We start from the raw sequence: 20,229 nt of genomic DNA, 5'->3' as shown, positions 1-20,229 counted from the left end.
GTAGAGAAAGAGAGACAAAAATAGATAATAGAAAGACAGAGAGAAGTAGAGCAAGAAAGAGAAGTTGTCGTGTGTGGCATGTGTTTACAGAAGCTTTCTGGACATAATTTTACAGATTCAGGTTCTGAGAGAACAAACTATTCACTGGGGGAAAACAGAAAAAGCTGGAGAATTAGAAGGATCCAGAAGATTGTTACACATTGTCCAAATTAATGTGAGTCCAAGTAGAACAACTCATGAAGATGCCAAGAGAAACCATATTGAATCAGGCAGCTTGGAAGGTTGGATTACATGTAGGCTAGAAGCTCCTAGTATTAGGTCTATAAATAGTAGAACAGAGGGAAAGAATACTCTGGCCTCAACCTAAAGGACGTATTTGCATAGCTTGGGTAAGACTCTTATCTCAGCACTTTATCTAAGAAAAGAAAAGTGACATTCACTTAGAAAGACATACAGACAGGCACACAGACAGACAGACAGACACACAAATACACAGAGACACACAAACACACAAACATAGAAACATAGAGCAGTGTGGGGAGGGAGGGAAGAAGAGAGGGAGGGAAGAAGGGAGAGAGAATGCTTGCAGTCAAGCATTGAACTGAGAACAATGTTCCAAAAAGAGAAGTTAGAGAAAGAACTGAAGTAGTTGAAGGGGTTTGTCACCCCATAAGAAGAACAATATCAACCAACCAAACCCCTGCCCTCGATCTTCCATGGACTAAACAACCATCCCAAGAATACACAAGGATGAGCCTATGGCTCCATCTGCATATGAAGCAGAGGATATCCTTTTCAGGCACCAATGGGAGCAAATGCCCTTGGTCCTGTCAAGGCTTGATGCCCCAGTGTAGGGAACTGTCAGAATGGGCAGGTTGGAAGGAGTGAGTGGGTGAGTGAGGAACTGCCCTCATAGAACAGGAGGCATGAGGGGAAATAATAGCTGGTTTCTAGAGGGCAAATCAGGAAAGGGGATAATATTTAAAATGTGAATTTAAAAAATCCCCTCCCCCAATGAGAGAAAAAGAAAGAGAAATAGAGAAAGAAAAAGAAAAACAAATGGGTGTACATAACTAAACAGAAGCAGGCTGGCGATGTGGAGGCGTTATTCCCATGATAGTCAAGCAGCTTCCGGGAAACCAAAGTCTTAGGGTTCCAGGGGAGTATGGTTGCAAAGCTGAAACTTAACGGAATTGATGGAAGGGCACCACCAGGAGTGGAGCCCGCAGCTTAATTTGACTCAAGACGGGAAACCTCACCCAGCCCAGACACAGACAGGATTGACTGATAGCTCTTTCTCGATTCCCTGGGTGGTGGTGCATGGCCGTTCTTAGTTGGTGGAGCGATATATTTGGTTAATTCCGATAACGAACGAGACGCTGGCATGCTAACTAGTTACACTACCCCCGAGCACTCTGTGTCCCCCAACTCCTTAGAGGGACAAGTGGCATTCAGCCACCCAAGATGGAGCAATAACAGGTCTGTGATGCCCTTAGATGTCTGGGGCTGCACGCGTGCCACACTGACTGGCTCAGCGTGTGCCTACCCTATGCCGGCAGGCGTGGGTAACCCATTGTACCTCATTTGTGATGGAGATCAGGGATTGCAATTATTCCCAATGAACGAGGAATTCCCAGTAAGTGCGGGTCATAAGCTTGCGTTGGTTAAGTCCCTGCCCTTTGTACACACCGCCCTTCCCTACTGCCGATTGGATGGTTTAGTGAGGCCCTAGGATCGGCCCCGCCAGGGTAGGCCCACGGCCATGGCGGAGCGCTGAGAAGAAGGTCGAACTTGACTATCTAGAGGAAGTAAAAGTCGTAACGAGGTTTCCGTGAACCGGCGGAAGGATCATTAACGGAGAAGGCCGAGGGGGTGTCCGGTCCTTTCTCAGGCCCATGTGAGTCCCTCCTCTCACCAGGAGGCGCGTCCCCGGGTCCCAGTCGCCTTCTTGGCGCGCGCTGCGGCCGGTCGGCCAAGTGAGCGTTTCGGGAAAGGCAGGGGACGTTACAGAGCAGTGCGGTGGGGGTGTCGGGTCTGGTCTGTCCAGGGACCTCCTCTGTTCTCTCTCTCTCCCTCCCTCCTCTGCTTCCGTCCTCGCCTCCGTGCGCCTGCCTCCGCCTCCGCCTCTGCCACTGCTGCCTCCACCGCCACCGCCTGCACCTCCCTTGCCCGCCAGCCAGCCACGGCCCTCGGAGTACTGAGGTCATTCTGCCTCTCTCTGGACCGGCTCCGTAATCTCATCTCGTGTGCACCGGGGGCGGTACATGATCTCTTCCCGGGCGGTGGCCGGGACGCGCTCGCTCTCCTCATGGCACCTGCTGCCCCTCCGCCACAGCTCTCCCGCTCTGACGGTGCTGGGGTGGCTCTGTCGCGTGCGGAGGGTGCCTGTGCCGCGGGTGGGCTCACGCACCCACCCCGCCTTCTGGGCCTCGCGTGGCCGCCCCGCTCTTGTCCGGTACCTACCTGACCTGTTCCAGCGCGGAGGTTTAAAACCCGGGGGGGGGGGGTCGCCCTACAGTCCGTAGGTCGTCCGTGGGAGGGCTTCCCGGTTCTTCCCCCCACCTGGTGCTCCCTCAGACTCAGCGGGCCCCCTCCGGCTGCCTGCGCTTCCAGAGGTGGCGGTCGGGGGTCCGTGTCTGGAGCCCCCTCTGGGCGCCCGTGGGGTCCCAGCCCAAGCGCCCGACTTGCCCGCCCATTGGCCGGCCGCTGCCGGGTGCTGGGTTGGCGGCGTCCCATGTCCCATGTGTCCTGCCTTTCCGTTGCCGACCCTGTCTTTTTTTTTTCATTTCACATGTATCCTTTAGTTTCCCGCTGGCTGGCCTGAGGTGGAGCTGCCTCGCCTTGTCCCCTCTCTTCCCATGCAGCAGGGGCGGACGGGTGAGCTGGTGCCGTTGTTAGCACCCATATGAGTTCGCTCACACCCCAGATACCGATACGACTCTTAGTGGTAGATCACTTGGCTCGTGTGTTGATGAAGAACGCAGCTAGCTGCGAGAATTTATGTGAATTGCAGGACACATTGATCATGGACACTTTGAACGCACTTGCGGCCCTGAGTTCCTCCTGGGGCTACACCTTTCTGGGAGTTGCTTGAGGATCAATTGCCGCCCCCCCCCCCTGCGGTTTTGCTGCCTGGGGGGGGGGCGCGTTGCGCCGCTGGGACTCTGCTCGCAGGGCCTCTCCCCTCGGCCATCCGTCTCCCGAAGTTCAGATCTGGGTTGCGTCTGGCGGTCCTCCACGCCCGGTGGGTCTGCGAGGGCCTTGTCCTCCCCGTCCACCAGTGCCGCTCGCCGGCCACCCTCTTCGTGGCTCCTTCCTGCTCGCTCAGCCGCTCCCGCTCCCATTCTCGCCCGCTCTCCCCCACAGTGGGGACGTGTTGGCGTGGGCTGGTCGGGTGCCTGGGCGCGAGACGGGCCCTGTCGCCGTGATCGGTCACCGAGCCTCTGGTCTGGTGGGAGGCGGGCCCCGCCCACTGGCTCAGTGCATCCATCGCCGCCATGCACCCACCAGTGCTCACAGAGAGAGCGACCTGGGAGGGTCAGATGGGGGTGGAGGGGCATACCGCACCCGCCGGGGCCGGTCTCAGGTACCTCTCCTCCCCCCTCCCTCTGCCGGGGGCAGACCGCTCGGTTGCCAGCCGGCGGGATGCCGCAGCGTCCGTGCGCTTATGCGACTTGTCCCCGGGATGTGGGAGCTGGCCGGGGTAGAGAGGTGGCAGGCCCCGGCCTGGGACCTTGGCGCCCTCTTGCTCTCCTCTCCACCCGTCCGCCCGCGGCCACCCACGCCTTCTTTTCCTCCTTCCCCTCTCTATGGAGACCTCAGATCAGACGTGGCGACCCGCTGAATTTAAGCATATTAGTCAGCGGAGGAAAAGAAACTAACCAGGATTCCCTCAGTAACGGCTAGTGAAAGAGCCCCGCGCCGAATGCCCTCTGCATGCCGTGGCTCCGGAAATGTGGCGTACAGAAGACCCACTCCCCGGCGCCGCTCGTGGGGGGCCCATGTCCTTCTGATCCAGGCCCAGCCCGTGGACGGTGTGAGGCCGGTAGCAGCCCCCCGGAGCGCCGGGCCCAAGTCTTCCCGGAGTCAGGTTGCTTGGGAATGCAGCCCAAAGCCGGTGGTAAACTCCATCTAAGGCTAAATACCGGCACGAGACCGATAGCCAACAAGTACAGTAAGGAAAAGTTGAAAAGAACTTTGAAGAGAGAGTTAAAGAGGGTGTGAAACCATTAAGAGGTAAACGGGTGGGGTCAGCGCAGTCCACTGGGAGGATTCAACCCGGTGGCACGTGTTAGGCTGTGCCGGTGATCCCAGCGGATCTTTCCAGCTCCCCGTTCCTACCGACCGCTCCACCTGCGTGTTTTTTCTCCCCCCTCCACGCGTCCCGCTGTCTCCGTCCCCGCTCCTCCTAACAAGGGGGTCGGCGCGCGTTCAGGCAGAGGGCGCGGGATGTGGTGGGGGCGCGTGGGTTGGGCCGGGATTGGGGTTGGTGGGTGACCGCCCCAACCCTCCATCCCCACCCCCACCATCCACCCCCGCCCCCGGGTCAGCTACTTGCCTCCGCCGGGCGCACTTCCACCGTGGCGGTGCGCAGAAACCAGCTACGGGACCGCTGGGAAGGCCCTGCGGGGAGGTTGACTGGGGCGGCGGTGCGGCATCACCCGTGGGCCCCGGAACACCCCATCTCGAGTGTTATAGCACATCCTCTCCATACAGAAGACACTGACAGACAGACAGACAGACAGACACACACACACACACAAATACATATTTAAATATTTAAAATGATGTTTTAAAAAAAACCATCTTTCTGTTTAACAGAGGTTTAAAGGGAAGTTGGCTGACAGAACGTTTTTGTGGTTTTTTATTCTCTTTTTTACCAAATAGGAGGTAGATTTGTTGGACCTTTTATTAAAAGCCAAAGTATTAAGTGGCCAGCCGATGTTTCAACTTTTCCCATTCTGTTCCTTTCATGAAAACCAGGGAGTGTTGCTTCTTTGGCTCTTCCTTTTTGAAACAAAATGAAAGGAGCTCTCAGTTGGCCTAGTTTCCCTGTTCATTTTCCGGCTTCCACCGTATGCTCGATGAAATAAAGTAAATAAATGAACATTTTCTGATTTATATCCTGCCTCTCCTGACTTACTGGCATCAGTGTAAAATGTAGGGGCTCCTGATATTGGAGTTCCCTTTATTATATGAGGGAGGATCCAGTTAGTTCGTTTTATGAACTGAAGTCGCTTGCTTTTAGGGCATCTGTTGTTAATCTCTCCTAAGAAGTTACTGCATGCTCTTTGCCAATGTTCATTTTGTACCTACAAAGAGGCAATTTCTGCATTAGTAAAAGGTACCACAATTTCAGTCGGATCCATTCCAACTAATTGTCGAAGTCTCAATTTTCCTTTAAGTATCAATTTAGAGACCTTCTCAATGTAGGTTTTCAGTTTCTTACTCTGTTTATGTGCTAAAATATCCATTCTAAGATATAATCTTCCCTCTGCATGAGAATTCCTGTAGGGGGATGAGTAGAGGGTAAGATGACTAATATGCAGGCCATCTTTGGATCAATACGATCTAGATGTGTGTCCTGCAATTTCCTTTCTACCAAAGCTAGCTCTTTCTCAGCATTAGCTGATAGTTTCCTTGGGCTATTTAAATCTTTATCGCCTTGTAACTTTTGAAATAAATTGTTCAACTCTTGAGTGGTCAAGCCAATCACAGGCCTCAACCAGTTAATATCTCCCAGTAGTTTCTGAAAATCATTAAGTGTCCTTAATTGATTTCTTTTGATTTGCACCCTTTGTGGCCTAATCTTTTGTAGACTTATTTTATACCCTAGATAATTAATAGAATCCCCTCTTTGTATTTTCTCCGGGGCGACTCATAATCCCCAGCAAGGTAAGGTTTTTTTCACTTCATCAAACATTCTTTCCAGGATATTTATATCTGAATCAGACAATAAAATGTCATCCATGTAATGATAAATAATAGATTGGGGAAATTGTTTGCGAATCATCTCCAATGGCTGCTGTACAAAATATTGACACAAGGTAGGGCTATTCAACATTCCTTGTGGCAGGACTTTCCATTGATATCTTTTTATGGAGCGACCTCTATTGAGGGTAGGCACTGAAAAGGCAAACCTTTCCTTATCGCCTTCATGTAGAGGAATAGTGAAAAAACAATCTTTTAAGTCAATCACTATAACAGGCCACTCCTTAGGCAACAAAGAAGGCAGTGGGATCCCAGGCTGCTGGGAACCCATCGGCTGAATAATCTTATTAATTGCTCTGAGATCTGTCAACACCCTCCATTTGCCAGACCTTTTTTTAATGATAAATACTGGAGAATTCCAAGGGCTGGTGGACTCCTCTATATGCTGAGCCTCCAGCTGCTCCTGGACTAGCTCTTCTAATGCCTGTAGTTTTTCTTTTGTCATAGACCACTGATCAATCCAGATGGGTTGGTCAGTCAGCCACCTTAGTGGCAAGGCTGTTGTTGTCTTAACAGCAGTGGCTCCTTGGGGTACCACTAAATTGTCAGCCTCTGCTGTATCTTGCTTATGGACAGCTTGGACAGTCTCTGACTGTCCTTGATAACATTCCCTGACTGATTTAAAGTTTTTATTAGGAGCCTGATGAATTTCGGGGTCAGACCCTGAAACTGAGGGGATATTAATTTGAGTTTTCCACTGCTGTAGTAGATCTCTTCCCCATAAGTTAATGGCTATATCAGCCACGTATGGCCTTAATTTTCCTACCTGACCTTCTGGTCCTATACATTTAAGACACCTGGTGCTTTGTTTCATGTGGGATAAAGTGCCAACACCTTGAAACTGCATATCCATTCCTTGAAGTGGCCAACTAGTGGGCCAAGATTTTGGAGAGATGATGGTAACATCTGCTCCAGTGTCAACCATTCCTTCAATTTCAATATTGTTTACCAGTATTTTTATTTTGGCCTTTGGTCCTCTATAGATGTTTGCCAAAATATTCGTTTTTGCTCCCTTTGAGGCTTTTGGAATTGTCCATAGGACTTCCCTCAGCCTCCTCTGGTCCCAGAACATCTATTTTTGAAGTCGTGCCGTTTAATTGTTCTGAGGAAGAGAACTCTCCCTGCCGGGCATTGGGCCCTGCGGGAGCCCCCCCTGGGAGTTTTTTGGGAGTATGTGGCCCCATCTGTCTGCTATTGCTTTACATTCCTTAGTCAAATGTCTACCTCTGCCACATCTTTGACACATTCCAGGAGGCATAGTCCCCCTTTTGGTATTCCTTTGGTTTTTCTTGCAGTAATATCTGAGATGACCCTGCTCACCACAATTAAAACATTTGAAATCTTGGGTCATCTCTAGCTGCCCAGTGGCAGCTTCTCCTATCACAGTCGTATCAGGAGAACAAGATCCAACAATAGCTGTATATCTCATCCACTCATCTATTGGTGCAAACCTCGCCTTCAGTGGTCTGATTACTTCCCTGCATTTGGTATTTGCATTTTCAAAGGCTAAAGACTCAATTATCGCCTTTCTTGCCGTTGAATCTGATACACTCCTTTCCACAGCTGAGGTAAGCCTTTGTAAAAAGTCAGGGAAGGTTTCTTTAGGACCTTGTATGACTTGAGTGAATGTTTCAAGTCTTTTCCCTGATTCTGGGACTTTGTCCCAGGCCTTTAAGGCTGACAATCGACACCATGCCAGAGTTTCTTCATCATATACAGCCTGCACCTCTACTTCAGCAAAGCAGCCTTCACCAAGCAGTTGATCTGTGGAAATCTCTCTGCCCCTAGCTCTATCTATTTTGTCGTGCTATCTCCCTCACTTCTTCTCTCCACCACGAAATCCATTGTAAATTTTCAGCAGGTTCTAGAATTGTTCTTACCATATCTTTGTTTTACAAATGGTGAATGCATTCCAAAATTAGTTACGCTTTCCTTAAATTTCCTCAATTCTAACACATCCATGGGTTGCCATTCAAATTCTTCATAACCCTGTGGATGATCATCGTCTGGAGGCCTTTGTTGTACACTAACTGGATAGACTAAAGTTTGTTTCCTAATAACCTTAGGATGGCTTTCCCTAATTTTATCTTCTTTCTCTACCTGAGTTTTTTCTTTAGTTGTAATTTTAAATTCCTCTCTTAAAGTCTGTACCCATGCTTCATATCTCTCCTTCTGTCTTTCCCCGTGTTCCTTGAGTTCCTGAATTCTCTGTTCAAGGCTTTGCTTCCACACTTTGAATTTTTCTTTATATTGTACTTCTAATAATCTGCTATCCATTATCTTTTGATTGATTAATTTTAAAAAGTTATTCTCCAAGTCTTGCTTCCAAACCTCATTACTTTCTCTCTGCTGTTCAGTATGACCTGTGAGCTGTTGTATGTTCTGTTCTAACATGCTTTCTAGTTCCTGTCTACCACCTTCATTTTCATCTTTCTGTCTCTTATTCTGATCTATAATTTCCTGTGTCTTCAATTCAATTGTTCCTTCTAGGCTACATTGCCAAGACTTAATTTTCTCTTTCTGTTGTTCATGTTGTTCCATAATTACTTGTATCTTCTGTTCTAAGCCCTGCTTCCATAATCTTAGCTTCTCTTTATGCTGTAATTCTGATATTGCAGCCTCTGCCTTATTTTGATTTGCTAGTTTTAGTAAGTTATCCTCTAGACTTTGCTTCCAGATTCTATCTCTATCTCCCTGATGTTCAATTTGATCTACGAGTTGTCAAAATCTTTTTTCTAGTGCCTCTTCTAGCTCCTGTTGCCAAGACTTAAGCTTATCTTTCTGTTGTTCAGAGTCATGTATAAATTTCAGAAATTTCTGTTCTAGCATTACTTGTAATTTCTTTTCTAAGGCTAGAAATTTGCTATTTAGGTCCCTGTCTTTTGAGAAGACATAGTAAAACAGAAGAATGAATATTGCAATACTGGTAAATGATAAAGTGTCTATTTCCTCAAAATTCACAACCATCAGACCATTCAAATTATCATCCCATAAGGCCCAAAAATATTCATTGTGTTTCTCATCTTTAAGTATCAAAAGGTTATATATCTCTCTTACATCAAAGTAGTACCTGATCCGAAGCCCTTTATACCTTTTTCTCCCTCCACCTCAGAACATGTGCAGTCCTCTCGATTCTTTGTTCCCAGAGAGGGGCCTCTTTGGGTTGTCTCCAGCTTTGCTTGGTCGTGTGGTGATCTCAGGAATCCTGTTCAATGTGCCGGCCAGAAAACTCCCTCACAGGCAGTTGTGCTCTAGGTTCTCCTATCCCTTTCCTCGATTCTAGATGATGCCCTCGGCTTTAGCTCTCTGTCTGGGGTTAGGGAAGGGAGCCTCTCTGCAGTTCTCCGTAGACCCCTCAGACCCAGTCACCTCCCAATCCACCAGTACTCCTGCCTAGATCTCTATCAGATCCCTATTCTGGGGGTGAGAGGGAAGTAAACTTTTATCTCAGGTTAGTTGAGTTCTAATGGATACGTTGGGCGCCATTTTGTTGCAGTTTGTGGCAGTTTCCTCTCCAACGCGAATCGGCCAGTACAATGAAAACGCAACTCAATTAATATAAAACAATCTAGCGTCTAGATTGGGCAGATCCACCCTACACTGTCCTATTCCTAGCTCCCAAATCCCTCATCCCTTGCACCTTTTATTTGCCAGGTCTCCAGCTTCTCTTTCTCCCATGACAACTCTCTCCTCGCTTCTTTCCTTTCTCCTCCTCTGACTCCTCCCCCTCCTGACTCCTCCCCTCCTGACTTCTCCCCTCTCCTGACTCCTCCCCTCTCACTCCCGACTCCTCCCTCTGCCCAAATCTCGAGTTCTTGCCTTTATTTTACAAAGTCAGAGAGAACTCCAAGGCAAATCACAACAATATATAATGTTGTAGAACACAGAATAGGGATTCTTGGTGAAAGCTTTGTGGATATGTGTCTTTCCTAGATATCTTTGCCCTGGGATTTTTCTACATGACTTATATATCCCCGCCACCATGCCATTTCAGTTTTGTTTTTCTTTTGGATGCTAATGCTGTTTGACATAAGATCCAAGGCTGAACTTCCATACTGGGCTATGGTTTCAGACTTGATTTATAGCCATGTGGCCCTCGGGTTGCTTCCTTTTGATCCTAGAGGTTTATTAATCTTTCTCGAAAGGCTTCCACTACTTGATAGGATTGTGCTATATGCTGTCAGAGCAGAGTTACACAGAATTCATATGCTGACCTTCCTCTGATGGTGCTTACCATTTCCAAGTCCTCAAACAGGGCAGCGCTTGGAAAAAAAAAAAAAAAACACTGCAGGCAAAGAAATCATATATGTGGGTCTACCACTGGCTCCATGAGAAATGAAAGAGGAATATAGTTTTGGCTTACTGGTAGTATTATCCCAAGTCTAGGGAAGGGGACTCCTAGAGAGTACTAAGCCTTCTCCTCATCGTCAGAGTCTGTATAGCTTGTAGATTTCATTTGGTCGGTGTGGTGACCTTAACATGTTCTAGCTATTTCTGCCATGTTACTTCTTTCTATCTAGACAAGACCTCAGGTGTACAGTCACATTGGAAATATAAAAAGCCTCTCATCTGAACTGTGAAATTCAATGTGTGTTATATTTAAAACCACAATAATTGAGTGGCCATTGCCACAGTAAATTATTAGGGGGTTTCTACCCCACCATAGATCATTTAGTTCCCAAATAAAAGACACAAAACTTTTAGATTTATAATAAGCCTGTAAGTACTAGAACTGGGCAGATATCAACCCTCTGTGCTATTTTTCCTGCTTCCCTGTCAATAACCCTAAGGTATGGCTTGCCATGCCCTGCCTGGGACACACCTGTTCTAACATTCTGGCCCTCATGGAAATATAGTCAAGATCCACCTACCCTATGGGGTGGTGTCTCCTTCCTTCTCCTCCCATGTCCTTTCCTTCTCCTCTTGGACCCTGCCTGAGCCCCCAAGCCTCGGAAAACTTTGCTCTGTCCCCTCTCTTCTGCCCAGCCCATGTTGTAGGGATTTTTATTAACCAGTAAGGGATAGCTCGGGAGACAAAACAAACAAACAAAGAAACAAACAAACAAACAAACATCTGGTATACATGAGGATCTCCTTGTCCTGGAGCAACCAGACCTTAGGGTACAGAATTTAGCATTTGAATATACAGCAGGACTAGACCAACCCATGATATGCCAATCTACTTTGTAGCTGGACTCAAACCTTGGCTCTCACACCGGTTAGATGTTCAACTGTGGAGAAGTTATTTTACCTGTGTGTGACTCAATTCCCTTATTGCACAGTGAGGATGAAAATGAGTGTTTAATTCAGACTTGTCTTGGGGACTGATGAGTTAATGTACCAGTATTTAAATATTAAATACCATCTACTTTGCATAATTAATAAAAGTCTGTGGAAAGGGCAAAGTAATAAAGCCAGAATAACATTTGATTAGAAAATAGAGCCATACAACTACCTCTAATAATAAACTGAGAATCAGGGAATGGTGGAAGACTAAGACCAGAGAATTGGGAAATCAAGGCAAGCCTGGGTCACGTAATAAGATCCTATCTCGAAATATCAAGACAAGTCATTATCGTAGTAATTATAAATCAAGAAATAGCCATTGAAAAGAATTTACAAAATCAAGGCAATGGAGCAGTGTGGATGCTGTGTGTCAAGTCCCTCTGCTGTCCATCTCTGGGACCAAGTATGCACCAGATCAGTGACTGGAATTGAGTGCTGAGTGCCTGGAGCAAAGGGATGCTGGCTGAATGGCCACATTTGAACAGCACTAATACAGGACTAAATCCTAAGAAAAAAAAGTGATATCCAAAACATGTAAATTTTAATGTCCTCCAGAAAGGCAAAACCACAATAATTTTAGTTTGTCAAGGTGCTTGTGTCACCAAACTTCTAATATTGGTAAGGATGCGAAAAACTCTTCTGATGCAAACCAGTTGCCAATAAGAAGAACAACCACTGTCCTTACCAAGGTGACCTGGATGCTGTAAAATAGGCCGAGGCAGCCTGAACAGCCATCAGAGTAAGTTAAACACACAGATATCTGTCATTTCAAAAAGGGGAAAATGAGGCCTGACCCCGCCCCCCCTTTAAGGAAAACCAAAAATACTCCAGCATTGAGGCTTACAAATCAATATGCCAAGAAACTTCATAGAATATACATTTCTCCTGTGTGCCTCTGAGTGTGCGTGTGTGTGTGTGTGTGTGTGAGTGTGTGTTTGTGAGTGTGTATGTGAGTGTGTGTGTTTGAATGTGTGTGCATGTGTGTGAGTGTGTGTTTGTGTGTGTGTGTTTGTGAGTGTGGATGTGAGTGTGTGTGTTTGAATGTGTGTGCATGTGTATGAGTGTGTGTTTGTGTGTGTGTGTGTGTGTGTTTGTGTGTCTTTGTGCACTAATGCTTCAATTAGCTGCTATGGTGAATACTGTCCCCAACTCAATTATGAAGGTTAATATTAAGTTGTAAGTAGTATGTGGAGAGTGGTCACAAAGAATAATTAGTAGTCTTCTTCTGTTAAGTTGTCTGAGACTTCCAATTGCTGCATGCTGTGAGTAGGCCTCACATCTCAGCACACTAATGCCTTTATGTACAATTCCCGTGTGTTTTGCTTAAACAATTTTCTATGAAAAACTTTAAGAATTTTTTTCTCCTGAAAGACCCCCAAAGAGGACCTTTCCCTCAGGAGGAGTCCCAAGCGCCCAATGACCGAGCCGAGTCCACTCGGATGCAATCAGCAAGAGGGTTTATTGGAAAACACAGGTACCTGCGGGCACACAGTCTCTTCGGAGGACTTGCGCGCCCAGCAGCTCCAGCATGGGGCTTTTATAGGGATTGGGGAAGCAGAAGCGGGCGTACAGAAGCAGATGCATAGTTACAGGGATTGGTGGATTCAAACGAGGCACATAGACATGTTCACATATGATTGGCTATTTCACATGATGAGGTAATAAGGTATAGCTACACACATTGGCAGGTTTGGGGCGTCCTGGATGTCGGGGGCTGGGGGCTTATCTCTTCCTGCCAGGTGGCCTGTGAGTCAGATCCGGTACTCCTGGTCTGTTCTGCATTCCTTTCCTTATCTTTATGGCTTGCCAGTCCTGCCTAGACAGTGTTTCCTGTGCTCCTTTATCTTTATGGCCTGCTAGTCCTGGCTGTAGGGCTTAGCCCTCGGTCTGTGACCTTTTGGGGTTTATTCTTTTAATTTTGTATCTGTGGCCTTTTGGGGTTTATTCTTTTAATTTTGTATCTCCAAACCTAGAATTCGTATAATTCTCCTTTCATTCCCTTCTCCTTCTACTAAATAATTCTAATCTTAGAATTTTGATATCAAGTCTTGTATTTGGCCTCCCCAGTTGTCCTAACTGACTGGTACTGTTGTCTCAGTCACACAGGGTCCAAAAACTAAAACCAAGAAAATTATTAATAATGGCCCAGCTGTAGCAGAGAGTAGGGTAGTCATCCAGGGAGACTGAGTGAACCAAGACTCAAACCAACCTTGTTAAGCGTCTATCTTTTTGTAGGAGTCAAGCCTATTAACTAGTTTCTTTAACATACATGGACCTATAATCAGGAGCAGAGGCAAAACTAAAAAGGGTCCCATAAGGGAAGATATCAGAGTAGTTATCCAAGGAGATCTACTAACCCAGCTCTCGAACCATTCCTGATGTGCTTCTCTGTCTTTCTGTCTTTTATCTAACCTTTCTCTAAATTTATTCATGGAGTCTTTAATCACTCCTGAATGGCAGTTCTGAATTCTCTATAAGCCTTGCATTGCAACAGCAGATATCCTTGTGCTGCCCTTGCAGCACCTAGATAGCCTTAGCCCTAAGTAATTCTCAACTCCTTTTTTTTTTGTGTCTTACTAAGTCTTTAGCATCAGGATTCCAATCTGGACACTATCTGAATCTATACACCAAGGTCATGACTGTCTTTCAGAACTTCTAAACTCATACAGGTTGTGATCCCTGAGGCACAGTCCCAAGAAGTGTTAGGAGTACTAACATATGCAATGTTACATCATTTGCAATAGAAATCAAGCCTATTTCCACACCTATCCCGATGGATCGAGGGCAAACATGAAATTCTTGTTTCTAAAGCACACTCCTCAAGTGATCATTATAGCAACCTCCCAGTCAGTTTCTGATGTATCCACTTATCTGATGTGTAAGTCTAGGGAGGTTTTGAAGATCTGAGTGTCCCTCTAGGTCTCAGCTCTCAGCCCCAACAGCTAGTATGTGGCTGGTGAGGGCTGAGAATTGACGGCTGTCAGGGTGGTCAGTAGCACCAGGTACAGTCCTTTCCAGCGATGCTCGAGTGTCTGGGCTCAGTGTAGCTGCTTCCAACCTGGAACTGATGAGATGTCTCAGGGGTCTCCGGGGCATAGGCTGCTGTCAGCTGTGAGCAGATTTCTTTCTGTATCACCTGTAGGTCTTTTAGCCTGGCACACAAATCATTATTACTATGGCACTATGACATGTTGGTTCAGTAACATCATCTAATACAGTCAGGGGGGCTGAGGCCCCATAAAAGATCTCAAAGGGGGTAAGGCTGAATCTGGAAGGGGTATTTCTTGCTCTGAAGAGAGCAAGAAGGAAGGAGTGCCACCCAGTCTGTGCCAGTCTCCATGGTCAATTTGGTCAGGGTCTCTTTTAGAGTTCTATTTATTTACTCTACCTGTCCTGAACTTTGAGGTCTGTAAATACAATGTAATTTCCAATCGACCTCTAAATACTTGGCCACACCCTGGCTTACCTTGGCAATGAAAGTAGGGCCGTTGTCTGACCAGATTACCTTGGGCATTCCAGACCTGGGGAAGATTTCTTCCAGTATCTTCTTGATGATTGCAGAGGCTGTCTCTCGTTTGGTGAGGAAAGCTTCTATCTATTCCTGAAAAAGTATCTACAAGCACTAGGAGATACTTGTGATTATATTTTTCTGGTTTTATCTCAATGAAGTTCACTTCGACTTTTCACTAAACTCTCTAGGTCTCTTTGCCCTGTTTGCTTGCTAAGCATTCACTTATTGTCATACCTTATACTTTCTACTGCCTCTCTGGCTAAAATCTTAAAGTCTATTACATACACTTAACTACTTGGACAAACTTTTTATCTCCTAAATGAGTCCATTTCTGTATTTGGCAAAGTGAGTCTTTTCTTTGTTCTCTGGGGAGTATAGCTTTCCCCTCAAGTGCGTCATTGTCTTTTTGGGCCTTTTCTTCTGTTTTACATTCTAAGTGAGGCCATCCCTTAGTCCGATCCTAGTTCTCAGTGGCTGTCTCTTGCAGGCCTTCAACCAGGATAGGCTCCTGCATAGCCATTTCCCGAGCCACTTTATCTGCTTTGTTACTGCCCAATGCCACTGAATCTCTTCCCTCCTGATATCCTGAGCAATGAATAGTACTCACAGTTGTTGGCTTCACCAGGGTATCCAAGAGATGGCAAAGGCATCTGCGGCACTGATGTACTGGGGGGTTGAGGTTCAGCCATCCTAGATGACATTGTGTTGTCCACCATGGCAGCACCCACTTATCTCTGACCTTCATGAAGAGAACTGTTCCCGTCTGTGGACAAGGTAGCCTCGGCTTTCAGCAGGGGTCAATCAGCCAGTTGCAGAGGTCTTTCCTCCACCCATGGGCTTCTGCCAGTGCTTGACACTCGTGTTGCAGTGACTCCAGATCCGGATTGGGCAGCAAGGTGACCAGATTGTCCCCAACCGGTAGAGAATCTAGTCCATGGCAGCTGACCAGTGGTCCCATCTTTTGGGACACTATTCAAAGGCAAGACATCAGCCACTCTATCACAGTTTATGTCCTGGATTGGGTGATAATTGTTAGTGCCCAGCTGGCAGGAGTGATATGTTCCAAGTAGAACAGCGCTAAGCCATTCATCTCCCAGCATCAGGTACTGGTGCACTGAGACAGGTCTTAAGCTCCGCATACACAGTCTGTAGATATGCATACACATGGCCTCACCCAGCCATTTCAGCCCACGCAAGCCATTTTGGGGAGCAATTTTCTCATGAGCAAGGGATGGGGGCAGTCAGGGATGACTATGAACTAGTGGGTTACCCGGCCCACGCCAAGGTCCACTGTTCTTTGGGCAGTCCATAAGTATTGTTTGTTGCCAGTAGGCCCCTGTACCCAAGGTCTTTGGATACTGGCCCACTGGAGCATAGGAGCACAGAGCATTGGGTCCCTGTATCCATAAAACAACTGGGTAGGCTTCCCTCCTATCTCTGCACATAGCCAGCACTCCAGGACCGAGAGGCTCTCCAGTGTCCCCTCTTGTTCTTTCTGGGGCAGTCCCTGACCCAGTGTCTTTTTTTTTCTTTGCATTAGGCACACTGATCTTTAGCCAGGAATTCTCTTCTGTTGCCAGGTACTGTCTTCCTAGGTTCCCTAACTACTGTGGCCAGTATATGTTCCTCTCTTGTCTTTTATCTCTCTTTAGCTCTCTAGCTTCCTCTTCTTTTTGTCTCTTTTCTTCCCTAGCTTTCTGCTCTTTTTACCTTCTTTTCTCTTTCTCTTTGTTTAACGTTACTTTCTCTGTAACTTATACTAACTCTCAGCAACTTAGCTTAACCCTTCAAATTTCTGTAACTTTCTCTTCATACCCTTTCCTTATCTTAGCCAGATTGGTGGGGCATTTTCCAGCCCCTAGGAGACCCACCCTTGGAGCCTGGGGGCAGACCTGGAGCACTCCCTACCTTCAGGCGTATTGAAGTCAACAGTCAGGAGCCTTCCATCCATGTCTGGAACATTCTTTCTGGCCTCTAGCAGGATTCTGTCTTTCCTTGGTGGTAAAGAAGATCTGTAACAGTTACTAACAAGCATCTCACGTGGGATGGTGAGAAAACAAGAGGAGAGAGGTCCACTGAAGAGGACAAATAGCATTTAGTCACACAGCTAAACCAGGAGGCCTTTTTTTGGACAAAAAGGCCACTGTAAATATAAGCACAAGCTTTGTCTATGAAACAGAAAGGCGAGCAGAGAGTCAGCCTAGCTGTTACCGGCTGTCTCTCTGGGCTTAGATTTTCCCTTAAGGAGTACCTACCTCCCTTCAGTGTCAGCTTGGTGGCTTTGTCTCTCAAGAGAACTAGCCTCCAAATGACACTAGGCTTTTAGTAACAACTAATAACAAAAGGATGGAGAGATGGTTAGAACCTGGTTGCTAGATGCCAGGTGGCTGAAAAAAGAATCGTAACCAGTTCACCTGGGGCTATCAGGACCTCAGTAGCAGCCCTTTACCAAACCGTCTCACTGGGTTTAAAAGCCCATGGAAAAGAAAACATTAATCCTGACTGGCAAAACAAAGTTCTTCACAGTTGTAGATTCTCTGAAACTATTTTAGGGGCTCTTTTTGTCCCCCAAACTGGGGCATTTTAACCATAGGGGCAGGAACTGGCTGCTGTGGGGATAGGACCAAAGGCACTCTCCATGTTAATGATGATCAGCGAGAAAAGTAATTTAATGTTGGAGACTGACTCCTCCCTTGGAATAAGGACAGCATATAAGGCAGGCTTCCTTAAAGAACTTCTCTTAATGAGCGCTCTCCTTCTGTGAGCAAATGTCAGAAATTCCTTTCTTGTTTTCATTATAGTCCTCTCCCACCTCGCTCTCAGCCTTTTTAGATAGTTCTTCCCGTAGCATTTCTAACACTGCCTGTCCCTTTTTTTATAGCCTGTTGACAGCATTTCTGATCTTTTAGGCAGCTACTAAGTGCCATACCGGCTGAAACTCCGCCTTTAAGATTCCTTACTCCCAAGGAAAATTTAAATCTTTCCCAGTTCATCACAGCTGGCTGCGAGCACAAGCACAGATAAAACACTATGTTTTTGTTTTGTTTTTCTTTCCTTTTTTTAGAGCTGGGGACCGAACCCAGGGCTTTGCGCTTGCTAGGCAAGAGCTCTACCACTGAGCTAAATCCCCAACCCCCAAAACACTATGTTTTAAAAATTAACTTTGGCTATCAACCAACACACTGCCACTAGAGCGGGGTCCACAAAATTAAGTTTCTTACTCACTAAGCGTTAAGGGGACCAAGTAAAACTCTTCGACGAACAAAGCAAACAGTTTCATGATTTCAAACACAGTCATCAGTCCAAGATTTTAAACACAGTCGTCAGTCCAAATTCAAACACGAAACAAAAGTCAAAAAGACACTAACAGACACCAACACGTCCAGAAAACCACAGTCAGGTCACAAAGAAGACAAACAATTCCAACAGTCAAACAAGTAACAAACAGACGGGCCGCACGGCTTTGGTACCAAACTGAAACCAAGAATTCAGACGGAGTCAGTGAGGGTCTTGGATCCTCTACTCCAATAAAATTCAGACGGAGTCATCAAGGGTGCGGATCCCTCCGAAAACGGATGGAGGTGCCACGGATCCGGATCTCCCTCTCCTCCAACCACCCTTGGAACGTCTTCCAGGGCTGCGGGGGAGAAGTCTGAGCTCGTCAGCTCCTTCTCTGGCCCGCCCAGATAGTCCCCAGATCTGAGCCTATTGATCGATCGTTCACAGGACAAGACACAACAGACAAGACAAACACCGGCCGGCTTACCTCCCGGTGGGTGGTCGGTGATCTCTGGGCGGAGGGTCTCCAAATCCCGGACGAGCCCCCATAATGAAAGACCCCCAAAGAGGACCTTTCCCTCAGGAGGAGTCCCAAGCGCCCAATGACCGAGCCGAGTCCACTCGGATGCAATCAGCAAGAGGGTTTATTGGAAAACACAGGTACCTGTGGGCACACAGTCTCTTTGGAGGACTTGCGCGCCCAGCAGCTCCAGCATGGGGCTTTTATAGGGATTGGGGAAGCAGAAGCGGGCGTACAGAAGCAGATGCATAGTTACAGGGATTGGTGGATTCAAACGAGGCACATAGACATGTTCACATATGATTGGCTATTTCACATGATGAGGTAATAAGGTATAGCTACACACATTGGCAGGTTTGGGGCGTCCTGGATGTCGGGGGCTGGGGGCTTATCTCTTCCTGCCAGGTGGCCTGTGAGTCAGATCCGGTACTCCTGGTCTGTTCTGCATTCCTTTCCTTATCTTTATGGCTTGCCAGTCCTGCCTAGACAGTGTTTCCTGTGCTCCTTTATCTTTATGGCCTGCTAGTCCTGGCTGTAGGGCTTAGCCCTGGGTCTGTGACCTTTTGGGGTTTATTCTTTTAATTTTGTATCTGTGGCCTTTTGGGGTTTATTCTTTTAATTTTGTATCTCCAAACCTAGAATTCGTATAATTCTCCTTTCACTCCCTTTCATTTTTTGGGGGCAGAATGGGTCTTTTTTTTTTATTTTTGGTTGTTTGTTTTTTGTTTTTGTTGTTGTTGGTAGTGGTGTTTTGTTTTTTTTTTTTTTGGTTTGTTTGTTTGTTTTGTTTTGGTTGTTGTCGTTGTATTTTTCTTTTATTTATTTAATTTTTTTTTTCTTATTTTAGGTCCACAGGATTTTCTGTAGCCTGTGAGGAAGTCCTAGATTTAGGACACTGGATCTGTACACCTTAGAGAATTAACCACTTCACTGCACATTTTTTGTTTTTTTGGTTTCTGTTTTTCTTTTGAGATCTCACTGTGTGAGCAGAGGAAGCCCGGAGGAAGTGAAGCCCTGAGTGGATGTGTGCAGTAAGCATGAGCATGTAAATGCCAAGGACACAAAGCCAATTATCCATGGGGAAAAGGCAAAGGCCCCCATGCCCCTTGAGGCTCAGACACATGCCAAATCCTTCTCAGGATGGTGTTGATAGTGTGTGCAGAAAAAGTCTACTCTACCTTTCTCCCTGGCCCCATCTGGATATTTACAACCTGAAGACTGCTCCCTGCAGAGACTGCTCCTACTGAGATTAGTTAAATCTGCCCCTTGTCATTTACATATACATAGTCCTCCCCTCCTTGTTTATCAGCATGTAATGCCCACCTCCTTGCTGCTGTGTGCAACAACCCTGCTCCTGGCCAACTATATAATAAACATGCTCAGCTTCTGGGATACTGCATTTTCTCCAGCCCTTGGACCCAGCCTTCCCCAAGTATGTGTGTCCAATCTCATTCTTCATTGGACTTGGCAATCTCAGTCTGCTCCACTTTGAAGGAAGTGCTTACTAAACTGAAATCTAAAGGACACAGTGGATTAAGCTCCCTATCAAGTGTCTTTGGTGAGGGTTGGCTTGGGTGTGAGACCAGTTACATTCTGACTATTGCAGAAGAGTAAAGGATTCACAGTTTGCTTTTGGTAAAGG

General features: G+C 46.7%; 1 protein-coding gene and 1 non-coding gene across 14 annotated transcripts in view; both read left to right on the top strand.

The window, feature by feature from the left end:
* The first annotated feature begins 1,565 nt into the window (after window positions 1-1,565).
* The window catches only part of Spetex2l3 (Spetex-2 protein like 3), an 84,754-nt gene continuing 66,090 nt past the window's right edge, over window positions 1,566-20,229 (top strand). For 4 of the 13 annotated variants that reach the window (XM_039100705.2, XM_063271826.1, XM_063271827.1 and 1 more), the window contains exons 1-2: window positions 1,569-1,897; window positions 19,435-20,228. Coding sequence is in view for 1 of the 13 variants with exons in the window: in XM_039100713.2 (XP_038956641.1) it covers window positions 1,896-1,897 (2 nt within the window). In the remaining 12 variants the exon portion in view is untranslated. Of the gene's footprint in view, window positions 1,977-2,191; window positions 2,456-19,434; window position 20,229 lie in introns of those variants that run through there. The other 9 variants (XM_039100709.2, XM_063271828.1, XM_039100704.2 and 6 more) reach the window with 5 other exon arrangements.
* On the top strand, window positions 2,937-3,089 carry LOC134481425 (5.8S ribosomal RNA). Its single transcript, XR_010056862.1, has one exon. It is a non-coding gene; the product is annotated as a 5.8S ribosomal RNA (ribosomal RNA).

Source organism: Rattus norvegicus, chromosome 12 (genome assembly GCF_036323735.1).
Source record: "Rattus norvegicus strain BN/NHsdMcwi chromosome 12, GRCr8, whole genome shotgun sequence".
In the NCBI taxonomy this organism is placed as follows: domain Eukaryota; kingdom Metazoa; phylum Chordata; class Mammalia; order Rodentia; family Muridae; genus Rattus; species Rattus norvegicus.
This window is presented reverse-complemented; position numbering and strand designations above follow the sequence as displayed.